Source organism: Canis lupus, chromosome 21, assembly GCF_048164855.1.
Source record: "Canis lupus baileyi chromosome 21, mCanLup2.hap1, whole genome shotgun sequence".
In the NCBI taxonomy this organism is placed as follows: domain Eukaryota; kingdom Metazoa; phylum Chordata; class Mammalia; order Carnivora; family Canidae; genus Canis; species Canis lupus.
In genome coordinates, this window is record NC_132858.1 from 7,854,596 (window position 1) to 7,869,893 (window position 15,298).

The 15,298-nt window shown below is 59.6% G+C and overlaps 1 protein-coding gene across 1 annotated transcript; it reads right to left on the reverse strand.

Annotated features, from left to right (window-relative positions):
- Positions 1 to 6,057: 6,057 nt before the first annotated feature.
- FGF3 (fibroblast growth factor 3) lies at positions 6,058 to 14,233 on the reverse strand. The gene is made up of 3 exons (XM_072791846.1): positions 14,014 to 14,233; positions 11,830 to 11,933; positions 6,058 to 6,815 (listed from the first exon to the last, which is right to left on the reverse strand). Exons 1-3 carry the CDS (start codon positions 14,231 to 14,233, stop codon positions 6,453 to 6,455), a joined length of 687 nt encoding a protein of 228 aa, XP_072647947.1. The 3' UTR covers positions 6,058 to 6,452.
- Between the last annotated feature and the right edge of the window lie 1,065 nt (positions 14,234 to 15,298).

Below are 15,298 nucleotides of genomic sequence, written 5' to 3' on the forward strand. Positions count from 1 at the left end.
CAGTTTCGCTGTCCCAAGGGCACAGACCCCAGCACTTCCTATCACAAGCCCCTGGGTTTCTTTGTTTGCAGGGAGTGGGCTAGAGGTTCAGGGGGTGACTGTCTTTGTGAGCAGCCCTCAACCAAAGATGAACTTGAGTAGGTAGATAAAGAGGCCCGGTGCCTCCCCGCTCAGGTGGGTGATGGGTGGGGACCTGCAGTGAGTGTACAACTAACAAGACACTTACGGATGGTGTCCGGTTCAGCGAACAGAAGTAACAAGATACCGTGAGGAAAAAATGAGGGGGAGCCCAGTTTTGGTTAGGGGAGTCACAGAAGGTCTCTGAGGCAGCGACATCCTGGTAAGCGAAGATGCAGGAGTCAGCCAGGTGAAGAGGCAGCACGTGCAGAGGTCCTGTGGCAGAGGGACAGGCGGGGCAGTGGGGCTGGAGTGAGGAAAGGGAGAAAGAATGAGAGGCACAGGAGGTAGGAGGCAGGCGTGGCTAGAAGAATATCTTGGTGATGAGACGACTCTTGACAAAGCTACACAAGCCTTGCTGTGTGTTTAGGGGTTCAGCCGGCTCTCCTGAGACAAGAATTTTGAACTTTCAGATAGACCTGTTTGTGCATGGTAAGAGTTCACGAAGGGAGGAGGTCAGAGAGAAGTGTCTTGTCATGAAAAAGGAGGCCGGTCTTAAGAATCTAATGAGCAGGGCAGGTTTCCCAGCAGGTTCCCCCATCATGTATCAGTCAGCAACCCTCCTGGTCCTGGGTGTGACCCCCCACCTTGCTGAACGTGTGACCTTACACAAACCGCTGAATCTCTCTGACCCGTTTTCTCTTCTGCAAAAGGTCATGACATTGAATCTTTATTGTCCCTATTTCAGAGGAGGAAACGGAAGCTCAGAGTGAGGAGAGCATCTTACCTGGTCTCACAAGTCATGAATCGAGACTGGGTCAGCCTCAGTGGAGACCCAGGTTGACCCAATTTCAAGGGTTGTGATCCCAAACAGCCCTTGCCACGAAGCCAGGTCCTTTGCCATCCCATCTCCTCCAACCAGGCCATCGGCTCTTAATTTTGTACCTTTCCACTCCCCCAGGGTAACTCTGAAGGGGTATGAGGATGTTGTCAAGCTGTCATCTAGATGGTGGCTGGCTGGTCACAAGGTTCTTGAGAATGCGGTTCTAACTGATGGTGTCCCATTGTCCTCACTAACAGGGAACTGCCCCAGTTTTTCCTGAAATTTTCCAGGTCACTGTTCCCTGTCTGCCACTTTAGAGTTATGTCTCTATCTTCCAGGAGGCTGGCTGGCTGGCTGGATAGATGGACAGATGAAAACATGGATGGTTGGATGGGTGGGTGGGTGGGTGGGTGGGTGGGTGGGTGGGTGGATGGATGGATGGATGGGTGGATGGATGGATACATGGATAGATGGATGGGTGGGTAGGTGGGTGGATGGGTGGGTAGGTAGATGAATGGATGGATGGATGGATGGATGGATGGATGGATGGATGGATATATGGATGGATGGATGGTGGATGGATGGATGGGTGGATACATGGGTAGATGGATGGATGGGTAAGTAGATGGATGGAGAATCACAGTGCCATTCTCCTAAATGTACAAGGGGGTAGATAAATGTATTTATTGTATCAGTGATAATAAATAAATGTATGAAATTTCTATCTTGAAACCAGCCTGCTCATAAGGCATGAGGTTTCCCAGGAACTCCCACCTTGCCATCAGCATTCCTGGTGTGGCCCCCCATGAAATTTTCCATTCATTCTTCACCTTTGAGCCACTCAAATAACACTACAGAACAGGCACCTTGGTGAGGTACACTCTGTTCTCGGTGCATCTCCCACCCTCGCTGGAAAGATCAGTGCCCGACCTCTCCTCTGTCCACTCACGGCTGCGCAGCTGTTCTGATAGACCATTCACTGTGTCTCCTCAGGGGTCCCGATGGCCACTGGGGAAGCCCATTTGGTAGATGGGGAAACCTACGCTAGGGAGAGGCAGGGGCCAATCCTGGGTTCTCACGATCAATCCTGAGACAATAGAAGTGGCCAAGGCAGTGTTTGGTCAGTGGGTCTAAACCGACACCTGTACTGGCTTTCCTCACCCAAATGCTCCTCTCCCCACAGTCCCATTCGGAGATGTGCACACGCCGCCTGGCCTGGGGTCTCAGGCACAAGTGTGGGCCATGCCAGCATCCCAGTTATTGCAGCCTGAGAGGATGGGGTCAGCTCGGGCACTGCTATATCTGGCTCGGCCCTGGAATGTGGCCCGGGCAGGGTCACCCTCCAATGGGTGGGCACTAATTATAGACCCCTGTTCACCTTTCTGAGTCCTTCCGCCCCTGGGGAAGTGGGAGATCTCTGACCCTGCCGAGGGTTCAAAGGCCCACTCTGAGCAGCTGAAGCTGGGTCACCCAGAGAGAGCCGCCCAAGGCCCAGGCTCAGGGGGCCAGGCCGCGGGTCCATGGTCTGTTGGCTTTACATGGGTGGGGCCGCCTTTGTCCTGGGAGGGTGGGGAGTGGACGGGGTCTGGGCGAGCAGAACAGCTCGTAGCCTCCAAGGCCACCTGCTGCCTGCCCTGCAAGCTCTGCACAGGTGAGGGTGACAGGCTGGCCACTCCCTCATTTCTTGAACACTGCTTATTGAGCACCCTGGATGCTTCCAGCACTCCAGGCGTTGCAGTGTTGTTTGCCATTCTTTTACCATTTTATCCACTTCTAAGAGTGCAATTTCGTGCCCTTGAGGACTTTCACGGTCTTGGTGACCGCCACCACTGTCTGCTTCAGTACTTTTCTTCTTCCCAAACTGAAGCTCTGTCTTCATTAGACACTAATTCCACAACCTCCCCCTCCTCCCAGGCCCCGGCGCCCACCTTCTGCCCTCCGTCTCTATGGATGGGACTCCTCCAGGGACCTCGTGTGACTGGACCCACACAGCATTTGTCCTTCTACGTCTGGCTTATTTCACTGAGCATCGTGGCCTCAAGGTTCTGTGCGGTAGCAGGTGTCGGCACTTCTTCCTTCGTTAAGGCCCAGTACTATCTCATTGTGGAGCTGGACCTCACTTTGCTCATCCAACCATCTATCAATGGACACTTAGGTTCCCCACCTATTGATTATCGTGAACACACAGCTACGAACCCGGGTGAGCAAACATCTGTCGAGTCCCTGCTTCCAGTTCATTCCAGTGTCTTCCCAAAAGCAGACTTGCTAGGTCACCTGCCTGTTCTGCGCATGACTTTTGGAGCAACTGCTCTCAGCTTCCTGCAGCAGCTGCCCTGCTTACAGCCCTATCCCTGCACACTCTTGACCCAAAGTCCCAGAGACCCTGGAACGCAAAGACCCTGCTCCAATCTGTCCACCATTCTCCTCCTCACTCGATTCCCCCTGGCTGGTCAGGTGGGGGTGACAGCAAAGGCAGGAGAAAGTGGCAGGCTGTCATCACTGGAGCCTCTGGGGGCCCTGGCCTGGCTCAGATGGCATCTCCTCATGGGGCTGCGGGCACTCGGTCTCCAGCCTCCGCCTACTCCAGGCCTACAAAGGAGGGTCCAGGCCAAATAGTGAAGGGTGCCTGGCTCACAACGCCCCATCTCCCATCCTAATTTCTTTTCCCCAGGGGTCCTACCTGCGTGCCCATCGCCCCACCCCCATGACTCCCAGGAGCCTTGTGTAGGCCAAGAAGAGAGGAGGCAAGGCAGTGATTAACATGGGAGCTTCAGGGGATGCAGAGGATCTGGGGACTCCTTTGTGTCCCCGTGGTCACAGACCTTAGTCTGGCTCAGCCCTATGCTGGTGGTCTGGACGGTGTGACAAAGCACTGGGTGTGCACAAGGATGTCCCCGGGGGTGCCACGGCAAGACTCCCACCCAGGGCAGAGCCCCACCAGCCTGGGAGTCCTGCAGACATGAGAACTGGACAGAGGGAAGCCAGGCAGGCCAATGGCTCCCTCCATGGGGGGGACCCATGTTCCTCCTGCAGGGTATCGGGGGCCTCCTGGGGCCCAGACCAGGTGTCTCAGCTCAGGAAGCAGAGCAGAACAGGGCAGCTCCTGTGACTGGCCCTCAGCCCCCATTCGGGAGCTGTGTACCTTCAGTCACGTCACGCCTCCTCCTGAGCCTTGGCTTTCCCACCCAGTCGGTGAGTGACACTGTGACACTTCCCATGCGGGGTGAATGCCCCTCACACCCAGGGTGCCCTTGGGCACAAGGCTACCTCCCCAGTCCCTGCACACAGCAGCTCTTACTGATGGGAGGATGGGGCTGGATTCCACTGCATTCACCCATGAGCCTTTAAACTGACCCTCAATGCTTCTTCCCTTTTGGGTTCACTCTCCCTGCTTAGAAAACACTAATCTGCTTGGGAGAGCATCTGGGGTTGAAAAGGAGAAAGGGATGGGGTTGCTTGTGAGTGTCTCCCTTTGAAACCCACCACGGCCCCATCCTTAGCACCTCAGGACCCCAAGGCCCAGTTAAATGGGCCTGGTGTCAGTGTGTGATGGGCTCCTCACTGCTGCTCCCCCTGAACCCTGCTGGGGAATCAATGACTTCAGCCTGGGGATCTACACCTTCCCTGCCAATTGACAGAAGCAGGGTCCCCCTCATGTGGAGGTCCACCCAAGCTGCCAGACAGCAGATCCACTGTAACAAAGTCCCATGGACCGGGCAGCTTAAAGAAGAGTTTATTGTCTCCGGGTCCTGGAGGCCACAAGCCCAAGATCCAGGGTTGCTTCTTCCCGAGGTGGGGAGGGAGGGTCTATGCCAGGCCTCCTCCCCAGCTGCTGCTGGTTTGCAGGCGATCTTTGCCATCGTCTTTGGCTTGAGAAGCCATCACCCCATCTCTGCATCCATGTTCACATGGCGTCTCCTTGTGTTCAGGTCTGTCTCCAAATTTCTCCCTCTTCCAAGAACACAGTCATATTGGATCGGGGCCTAGCCTACTCCAGCGTGACCTCATGTCTACTTGATTGCATGTGCAATGGCACTATTTCCAAGTAAGGCCATGCTCGGAGTCCTGAGTAAGTCCCCCTAACTGAGGTGACTTTGGGGACATGTAGTTCAACCCGTAACTCCCTCCCAGCCCATGGCTGAGTTGAAGCTGCTTGGACTCTCCCAAGCACAGCCCACGCTGCAAAAAGCACATTCTCCCACCCAAGCTATTCTAAATATTAACCCCAAGCACCCGAATGTCTCCTTTTTCCATTAGGGAGCATCCGTCAATAGTGTCACATTGAGGGCTGCGTGGGTATGATGTTGCCACATTCCATCAACTCTGTTTCCAGGGGCAGGTTCACCACCTGAACCTGCTTCCTCATCGGTGACATGGGAGCCATGGTGGCACTTGCTCCATCGCATCCTACATCCCTTTGCCCCTACAAAGTCCAACAAGTGAACCACTGCCCAGGCCCTGTGGCTGTCATGGGGCTTGCCTCAGGTGACCCCACCCACCGCCACTGTTGGGGGAGCAGGTGTGTGAGGGGGGCAGGCAGGGAAGGTACCTGCTCTAAGACAGAACCTGGCCACCTACTGGCTGTGGACCTTGGCCAATCATGTTTCCTCCCTAAGTCCCCAAGTTGCTTTCTTAGGCAAAGACAGGAATGCTCGAGGCTTTGGTGGTGGGTTGCAAGATAAAGGGAGTTCAGGGAGAGTCGTACCTGGCATGTAGCACAGGTGCTCAAAACTGTCCATGGAGAAGCACACAGCTTCCTGATGGAGGGGGTCTTTTGGACTTCTAAACAAAGTAAGCCAGTTTCTCTCTCCCCCCAGCACGGGTGTGCATGGACACATGTACGTACAGTCCAGTCGGACAGAACAGGAGCACACACGCACAGACACACGCATTAGCCTATTCCCTCCATCCACACAAACCATCCATTAGTTTCAAAAAATAGCACCTTTCCACACTGGGGGGATTAAAATGCATCTTTAGCTTAATTCCTCGGAATACAATCTTCCATCTTAAAATAGTGATTTGGCACAGACGCTGCTATCATCACAAGCAAATATGTTCCAGGAAAAAATGCGAGTGTCTCCTCAGGCTGCATTATAATCTATTAAATAACAAAGTAGAATAAAATACTTTAATGTTTCAGTTACACGAACGCCCACTAGTCCCACAGCTGCGCTGCAGGGAGGCTCCCGCAGTCGGTTTTCCCCGTGGGCCAGGGGGCTCCTGGCCAACGGAAGCCCGCAACTGTGCGCATTTACCGCAGCCCTCCCTCGGAGCCCCGACTCCTTTCTGATCTGACCCGGTGTGAGAGAATCAGGGAGGGCTGGGCCTCAAAACACCAGCGGGCAGAAGCAGGGGGGGTCCTGGAAACCTGCGAGGCCAGGACGGCCTGCCAAGCCGGTGGACGCCCCGCACCTGCTGGTGGACCCTCTGCACCCGCCGGGCCGCGCGCTGGGCGCCCCCCACCCTGGCCTGGAACACGGACAGCCTTCCTTTCGCTGGGCCTGGCGGGCTACACGTGGCCTCCTCGGCTCCGCTTCCTCTGCCGCCGCCGCCGGGGTCGGGTGCCCTTGCCGGGGGGCCCGGGCAGGCCGCCGCGGAGCCCGGCCCCGCTCTGCAGCAGCCGCACCATCTCGTGGTCCTTGGGGTCCAGCACGCGCGGCAGGAACAGGGAGGACTTCTGGGTGCGGCGTGTCTTGAAGCCCCTGCGGGGCCGGCCCTTGCCGTTGACGGACACATACCACAGTCTCTCGGCGCTGGGCTGGCGCTGGGCCCCCGGGCCGCTGGGCGCCGTGCGGTACAGCCGCGAGGCGTACGTGTTGTAGCCCAGCTCGTGGATCCGCTCCACGAACTCACACTCGGCGTTGTAGCTCTCCTGTGGGGCCGGGACATCTCTGTCAACTGCTGGGGAGGTCGCGGAGGCCCCCACAGGAGGCTGGGGACTGGGTCTCAGGGGTCCCCCTGTCCCTTCACCTATCTTTCCTTTACCCCTCCCTCCTGCCCTGTCCAGCACTTATCTGACCCATGACACCCATGCCTAGGCTGTGCCCGCCCTTCCTCCCAGTCTGGTGGACTCAGGTTTCCTGGGTCAACTTAAGTGTGTCCTCCTCCGGCACAGTTTCCTGAGCCCCTGGAGGGAGTGGCCCCCCAGCCCTGGCCCCTTTTGTGGACACTGACTAGGTGTGGGGGAGATGTCCCAGCACAGGGATGTGTGGCTGTCTCAGCAGAGCAGAGGCAGGGCCTGCCTTCAATCTCTGCGGGAGGCCTGGACATCAGCAGGATGTCAGATCACAGAAACAGGATGGCAGGAACCCTGGGTGGCGCAGCGGTTTGGCGCCTGCCTTTGGCCCAGGGCGCGATCCTGGAGACCCGGGATCGAATCCCACGTCGGGCTCCCGGTGCATGGAGCCTGTGTCTCTGCCTCTCTCTCTCTCTCTCTCTCTCTCTCTCTCTCTCTCTGACTATCATAAATAAAAAAAAAAAAAAAAAAAAGAAACAGGATGGCACCCAGACTGCTTTTGGAAAATGTGCATGAAAGAGAAAAGAAATGAAGACTGGGAAGAGGACGGGAAGGGGTCTGGCGGGGTTTTCATGAGCCTGGCTTCTCCATTAAATTGGAGCATAGGTCCTGACTCTGGGCCTTGAACTCTGAGAGTAGCTGCCTGGCCTCGGGGTCCTTGCCCCACGCACATGGAGCAGAAGCCAGGAGCACAGACACTGCTGTAGTCAGGGCAGCCCAGGCGTGGGGGTGTCCCCACACAAGTGGGATGTAGAGGAGACCACTGCTGGGAGAGGGGAGCGGGGACCCATGTGGGCCAGGGACAGGCTAGGAAGCATGGGCCGGGCCTGGGTCCCTGGCTTCTCTGAGACAGGCATCCAGAGGAGAGAGGCACAGACTCATAACTCAAGGGACTTGAGTTACCTAGTGGGGTGCCCCCGAGTTGGGGGGTAGTAAGTCTGACTCACACCAACCCAGGTGTGGCCTCAGTCTGAGCTGGAGGCAGGTGAGCATGCCAAGTACCCCTGGGGCTTCCCTTGCACGCTGTGGAGGTCAGTGCTGGGGGTCAGGGGGAGGTGGGCAGTACGAGCCCAAGACCCTCATGGTCTGTCTCCATCTGTAGAGGGGGAAGGAGGCTGCTACCGAGTGCAGGTGGCCCATTCTCAGGGAGGCCACAGGCTGGTCGGGGCCAGACCCACGAACTGGGCAGCCTGTGACCTGGCACCCTGAGCCCACCCACTCACCCCCAGACGGCCCCTGATCCCCACACTATGAGGAATTGAGCACAGACCAGAAGAGCATCATAACCTGGGATCTGGGGTCTGCCACCACCCCAGGCCTGGTCTTCGTCAGTGGCATCTGTACCGTGACCCAGGGCATTCTGGGCATCCCCTGAGGGATGGGAGAGCAGAGAGGGCTTGAGGTTATGGGGAGAGGCATCCCCCACTCCCACTTAGCTGGAGCACCCCATCCTTCTCTCTGGACTTGTACTTCATCGGGAAAGAGGTGTTTGGTGCTCATTGTGCTTCATCTGGGGCAGGTGAGCCAGATGCCTACACTAGTGTCTGGTCCCCACACTCAGCTGTCAGGACCTCGGGGCAGAGCAGGCTCCTCTCCCAGGCCTCTCTGTGCCATGGCCGAGGCCCAGGAGTCAGGAAGCAGAGAGTGGCCTTTCTCGCTTCAGAGGCGCTTTGTGGGACAACTGAAGGGGACCCAGTCTTGTAAGCCTCAAAGAGTGAAGAGTGCAAGCCCTCTGGAGGGCATCCTGGGGGAGGCAGAGCCTGTACCTCAGAGGGGCTCCTAGAGAGGTCGGGATGACGAGGACGAAGCTGTCGGCTCAGGAACAGGGGCATAGACGCTAGGGCACCCCAGCCATGACTTACGGCAGCGAAAGTTCCCAACACCTCTCTGGTTCCTGCTGTCCCACCCCAGACCCTCTGCCCCACAAGGGCCTTCCCTCCAGTCACTCCCACCCACTGGTGCCACCTGCCGAAGTGCTGCTTGTCACTGCCTGACCTCAACCTTGGGGAGGCTGCCCTTCCTTCTCAGGCTCGGCTAGCATTTGGAGCTGCTCCAGGAAAGCCAGCCTGGGGCCGTGTGGGGGTGGCTGGCACGGCTGCTACCCCAGCTGGTGCTGAGCCCCAGCGGACCAGGCAGGGGTTGTGCTGGAGTATGGAGGAAGTATGGCCAAGGACTGAGGAGGATGCTGCTGAGAGAGACCTTCCCAATGAGGTGACATTTAGGGGAGAGTCATTAGGGAGAGATGGGCACTTTCTAGGGGGCATTTCTGATGGGGGCATTCCAATCTGGGCAAAGCATGGAAGGGTGACCAGCACAGCTTGTTCTGGAGAACCCAGAGAAGTTCCAGAGGCTGCGGTGGGAATGATGGTAGAAGGTAGAAGCAGAAGACGGTCGGTCTGGGCAGCTCCTGTGGGGGCCAAGGCACCTGGGTGATAACCTGGGGGGTGATGGCACTCCTGGAGGCCACGACAGCAGCGGATTCACATTTTAGTAAGATCCTGATTTAGTAAGATCCTGAAGATCTACCTAGAGAGAGTGTGGCATATGGTAAATGCCCATGGGTCTAGCGAATGAAAGGATGAACACCAGATGGATGGATGGATGGATGGAGGAAGGAAGGAAAGAAGGAAAGAAGGAAGGAGGAAGGAAAGAAGGATGGAAGGAGGAAGGAAGGACACAGGAAGGAAGGTTGGAAGGAAGGAGGGAGGGAGGGAGGAAGGAAGGAAGGAAGGAAGGAAGGAAGGAAGGAATAAAGAAGGTCAGAAGGAAAGAAGGAAGGAGAGAGGGAGAGAGGAAGGAAGGAAGGAAGGAAGGAAGGAAGGAAGGAAGGAAGGAAGGAAGGGAGGGAGGAAGGAAGGTCAAAAGGAAGGAGGGAGGGAGGAAGGTCAGAAGGAAGGAGGGAGGAAGGAAGGGAGGAAGGAAGGTTGGAAGGAAGGAAGGGGGAAGGAAAGAAGGACAGAAGGAGGAAGGAAGGACACAAGGAAGGAAGGAAGGACACAAGGAAGGAAGGAGGAAGGAAGGTCGGAAGGGAGGAAGAAAGAAGGGAGGAAGGAAGGAAGGAAGGAAGGAAGGAAGGAAGGAAGGAAGGGAACAAGGAAGGGCAGAAGAATTAAGGAAGAAGGAAGGAAGGACAGAAGGAAGGAAAGAAGGAAGGAGGAAGGAAGGAGGGAGGAAGGAAGTCAGAAGGAAGGTTGGAAGGAAGGAAGGAGGAAGGAAGGGCAGAGGAAAGAAGGAAGGAAGGACAGAAGGATGGAAGGAAGGCAGGAAGGCAGGAAGGCAGGAAGGCAGGAAGGAAGGAAGGAAGGAAGAAAGGAAGGAAGGGAGGAAGGAAAGAGGGAGGAAAGCCAGCACTGTCAGCTCTCAGTGACAGCAGCCACAGGTAGACTCGGACCCACTGGGATCCCCCAGATCATGCTTTGATCGTACCCCAAAGCCTTGGGTCCCCCACGGAGGAAGCGCGGAAGTCCTTAGGCTTCCCCGTCTGATTCAGCCCTCAGCCCTCCCTGCCCAATCTATGAACTTCCCAGGGGGGATGGAGGGCCCCCGGGACCAGCAGGACCTGCATCATCCTTGCCAAGCAACAAGAACTCCTCACCGGGGCCCCTCTCCATAAGGGACGCGGGTGTCTGCAGGTGGCCTAAGGCCACTTCAGGAATGGAAAGTCAGTTCTGCCCCCTGGGCCCCAGCGGCACAGGGCTGAGGCTCTGGGAGAGCCAGAGTCCACCTCAAGAAAATGTTATAACGGCCCCCGGCCCAAGGGCACGTCCTTAAAAGCCACAGTTGGTGTTTGCAGACTCTGGGAGCACCCGCAGGAGACGCTGGGCACCAGAGGGTCCCTGATTTTGTATTAAGTAGCCCCTGGGTCAGAGAAAACAAATGGGCGCATCCCAACTTTTGCTTTTCCTTTAACAAAACAGAAAAAAAAAAAAAAAACCCAACTGTGATAAAAGAAGCAGCTTAAAGGAGTGTTTTCCGGCATCTGTTCCTGCTCACATTTCGCCCAACTTCCGAAGGGGCAGGGAGAGGCTGGCATGTGTCCCCTGCCAGCAGGCTGAGTGGAGCGAGGGGGTGCAGGGAGATGGTCCTCGGGCTGCGTCGTCTAGGCTACATGCGGATGGAAAACCTCTCATTGCCCAAGGAGGTATCAGCCGAATTGTACGTAATGACTAGTTGGAGGTAGCAAATTTCCTGGTTACATGCATTTTACTCCATGCATCCCCGCCTCTGCCCTTGAGGGAAGGACACTGCCAATGCCCACAAAGTCATGGGACCCTTTTCTGATGCAGAGGCCTCGGGCGGTGTACAGACTGGGTTCCAAATCCATGTGCCTGGGACACGGGTCCTGGGTCCCTTCTGTGTTCGGTCCTAAGAACTAACAGCTCTTGCCTTTCCATCCTGGGGAGAACTGGCTGTGCCATGCCCTGCCTGCCTCTCTCCTCCCTCCAGGAAGGCACAGAAAAGCTTTGCCCAATACACAGTCACGCTGTGCCCTAAGGTTCACTGGGTCCGTTTATTTTAGTGGAAATTCGGGGAAAAATCTCCGCCTTGTTCTCAGCCACCTTGAGAAAATGTTTGGAGGTGCATTTTTTGACCCAATGGCACTGGAGAACATAAGTCTCATCCCCGGGGGTGGGGGGTCCTCCCTGTGGGCCATGCTCCAAGCCAATCAAACTGGCAGCTGCCTCCAACAGAAGCAGCTGAAGCAGCATGGGTGTCGAGACCCGGGGCCTGAGATTCTCGTCCAGCTGGGGTCCTGTGGATCCCTGGACAAAGCATGATACTGCCCATGTCCCCTCTGTCCCCTGAAGAGACGTCCAAGGGAGATGGCTGCCCTGCACGCACGCGTGCCTGCAGGAGAGGTAGGACTCACCGAAGCGTAGAGCCGCCCCCTCTTGTTCATGGCCAGGTACCGCCCGGAGAAGAGCCCCTTGATGGCCACGATGCCCACCTCCACCGCCGTCATCTCCAGGATACCTGGGAAGAGTTGTGGAGGCTCATCACTCCCTGCACCTCGCACACAGCCCAGTGCTGGGTGCGGATGGCTGAGCACCCACTGGCCCAGCCCAAAGACGCACCCAGGCCTGGGGAGGGAAACACACACACACTCTGGGGGGAGGTGGGTGATGACTTGGGAAGTTCAGGGGAAGGAAAAATCACTGGGTGGGCGATGAAACAAGAGCAGGGAAGGCTTGTCCACGGAGAATTCAAACACGGGAGGAACTAACAGAACTAGCATTTCTACGTGCCGACTCTGCCAGGGACTGAGGTCCTGCAGGATGTGGAGTTTACTGGAGCCTTACAACACCTTGTGAGTCAGTTTCCTGATCTGACACACACGCCAGCTGAGGCTGCTGAGGTGAGGTGACCTTCCCAAGACCACACATAAGGGTGTGAGCTGGAACTCGAGCCCCAGCTGCAGATCCAGCATCCGGGCTCTCCCACTGCACTGAAGGGTCTGAGCAGCCTGGGGCAGGGGTGAAGCTGGGGCCCTTCATGAAGTCAGTTGATAATACAATCCACGCACTGCATCATAACTCACTGGCCGTGGACCTGGACAGGAGGTACTGGTCCAGGGCAGGGTCCAAACAGGACACAGGGTGTTAGCGGGAAGTGGGGTTAGACCCTGGAGTTCGCAGAGGGAAGCTCCCCGGGCTCTCCCACTCCCCACTGCAGGTAAGGACATTTCAGTCTCCCCTACCCTTCCCTCTGGACACAGGAGTGCTTTTTCACTGGAGGTCCTCCAACAAAGGCCTGAGTAGGGCCATTGTCCCCCTAGAAGGGCTCCTGGGGTGCTGGAGCGCCCCTGACCGCCCCAGCAAGGCAGCAATCTCAGGACCCAGACTCCTGCCCCTGGAGGTGCCTGGGGACCTAGGTCTCCCGGGTCTACAGGACTCAGGCTGGGTGGATTCCAAGGAGCCGCTGGGTCACCAGAAAGGCGCATGTCTGGATGTCGGACAGGGGTGGTCGAGGACATGTGCCCTCCTCCGACTCCAGGACGCCTGCCTTGGATACCCAGAGAATTCTGATGCTCTGGGACTCTGAGGGAGTCTGGATTTGAGAGCACCGGGGTGTTGCTGTGAGAGGAGCCCCATTCCGTGCATGGGGACGCCCAGGACATGGCTCCAACCCAACGCATTCAGCTCCAGAGGTGTCCTCCCAAGATGCCCTCCCAGGGCTGCGACTGTCCTGGGGGAAGCAGTGGTTTCCCGCAAGGCCTTCAATCCACCTCACCCCCTCCCACCCTCGGCCGTGGGATGCAGCAGGCGACCGGCCTCTGGCCCAGCTTGTAGGCTTCCCACCGCTTTCCTGCTGCGCCCAGAGCTCGGGCCTCCTGCTCCCCGCCAAGCGGAGCTGCTTCAGTGCCGGGCTCCGGGATCCCCTCCAGGAGTCTCTGCACGAGCCCGGCCCGCGCAGCCAGAGGAGCCAAACCCTGGGGCCCCGCGGACCTCCGGGGGCGGGAGCGCCAGGCGGGCCGTCGGGCCGGGGCGGCCGCAGACCTGTGCCCCCAGACCTGGGCGGGCGTCCCTCCGGCGCCCCCTCCAATTCCGCCGCCCCCATCCCCTGGCGGCGCGCCCCCCTGCCTGCGGCTCCGCGCTTCTGGCCGGGGATGGCTCTACCCGCCGCAGCCCGGAGCCGCGCTCGGCCCGCCGAGGGTCTTGGGGAGGAGGCCTCGGGGCGGCCCCTTGGGCGGCCGCGATGCAGCAGGGCGGAGGGTCGGCAGGGCGCCCCGGGGTCCGCGGGAGGACAAGTCATCAAAATAATAAAGAAAATGATAAATGCCTCGTCCACCGCCTTTCCTCCGAGGAACTCAAAGGGCTGGAACGTGTCAGGACCACCGAACCCCTCCGAGCGGGAGCCCCCGGGCCGCGCCGCCGTCCGCGCGTCCCCTCGGACCCGAGACCCCCGCGCCCCCTGCGCTGCCCTCCCCGACGCGAGGGGTGGGCCGGGGACCCCGCGGGGCGCCCCCCGGCCGGCTCTCCGCGCCGTGGGCGCGCCGACCCCGAGCGGGCGCGGCTCCCAGGGACCCCGCCGCTGCCCGCGGGCCGGTACTCACTGTAGGCGCTGTTTTCCAGGCTGCCGTTGACGCGGCCGCTCGGGTGCAGCTGGAGGTGGTACTTGGTGGCGCAGTAGAGCTTGCGGCGCCGGGGCGCCCCGCCGAGGTGCTCGTAGACGCCGCCGCGGCCGCCCGCATCGCGCCGCAGTCGCGCCCCGGGACCCGCGGCCGGCCAGCCGGGCTCCAGCAGGCTGAGCAGCAGGAGCCAGATCAGGCCCATCGTGGCATCGCGCCCGCCCCGCGGCGGCGGCGGCTGCAGGCGAGCGCGGCGCCCATGGAAGGGGCGGCGGGGCCGAGGCGAGGCGCTGCGAGCCGGCTCCCGAGCCAGGCGGTGCCGACTGGGGCTCCGCGGCGGGTGGGGGAGGGGAGGGGCGGGGAGGGGCGGGAGGGAGCCGAGGTGGGGGGAGAGCCAGAGAAAGCAGGGGGAGACCGAGAGAGGGAGAGGCAGAGGCACCTCCTTTAATTTTCACCGAGGATCGGGTGAAATTTCCGTTGCTGCGCAAAGCGCTGAAAGAAAAGATGGTTCGGCAACAAAAGGCCGACGTGGTCCCCAGGCGGAGGCGCGGGGGGCGGGGAGCCCGGCGGGGCGCGGGGCGCGGGGTGCGGGGCGCGGGGCGCGGGGCGCGGGGTGCCGGGTGCCGGGTGCGGGGCGCGGGGCGAGGGCCGGGGCCGTCCGCGCACTCTCGCCCCCAGCGCAGCGCCGTCGAGCCGCGGCTCTGCTCCGCCGTGCGCCCCGCGCCCCCGCGCGCCCTCCGGGCTCTGAAAGGTCCCTTCCCGCCCCTCCCCCGCCCCCTCCCCCAGGCCAATTATGCCTCCGAAAATTATAGACCCAGGCCTCGAGGCGGCCGCCCCAGGCCCTGTCACCCCCTCCCGCCCCCCATCAATCCCCGGCACAATGGGAGCGCCGATGACGGATGTCCGCGGAAGCAACTCGCGGGGAAGTCGCGCTGACAGTCGCCCATTAGAGGCGGTGCATAATGAAGGCGGCCGCAGAGGGCGGCGGCGGAGAGGCCCCGGGCGGGCGCGGGCGCGCGTGGGGGCCCCCGGGGTCGGGGGTGCTCCCGGGGCTGCCCGCCCGAACCTGGACGTAGTGCTGCGGGCCTGAGGGAGGTGCAGGGTGGTGCTGCGCACCGCGATCCCCAGGGCGAGGCTGGCTCTCGTCTGGCTCCCGTCGGGCGGGCCTCTGAGGGTCCTGTCCCTGCAGCCGGCGGCCCGAGAGGGGCCTGGGGACCAGAGAGGGGTTGGGGAGAGCCAGAGGAAGGGGCGCGGCGCCAGAGGGCCCTGG

Bases quoted from the DNA above. Each gene is read 5' to 3' on its own strand.
- FGF3 (XM_072791846.1), bottom strand. From the start codon at position 14,233: ATGGGCCTGATCTGGCTCCTGCTGCTCAGCCTGCTGGAGCCCGGCTGG. The intron at 11,934-14,013 runs GTGAGTACCGGC...AACTCTTCCCAG, and splicing joins CCTGGAAAACAGCGCCTACA to GTATCCTGGAGATGACGGCG. The intron at 6,816-11,829 runs GTGAGTCCTACC...CCGGCCCCACAG, and splicing joins GGGGGCGGCTCTACGCTTCG to GAGAGCTACAACGCCGAGTG.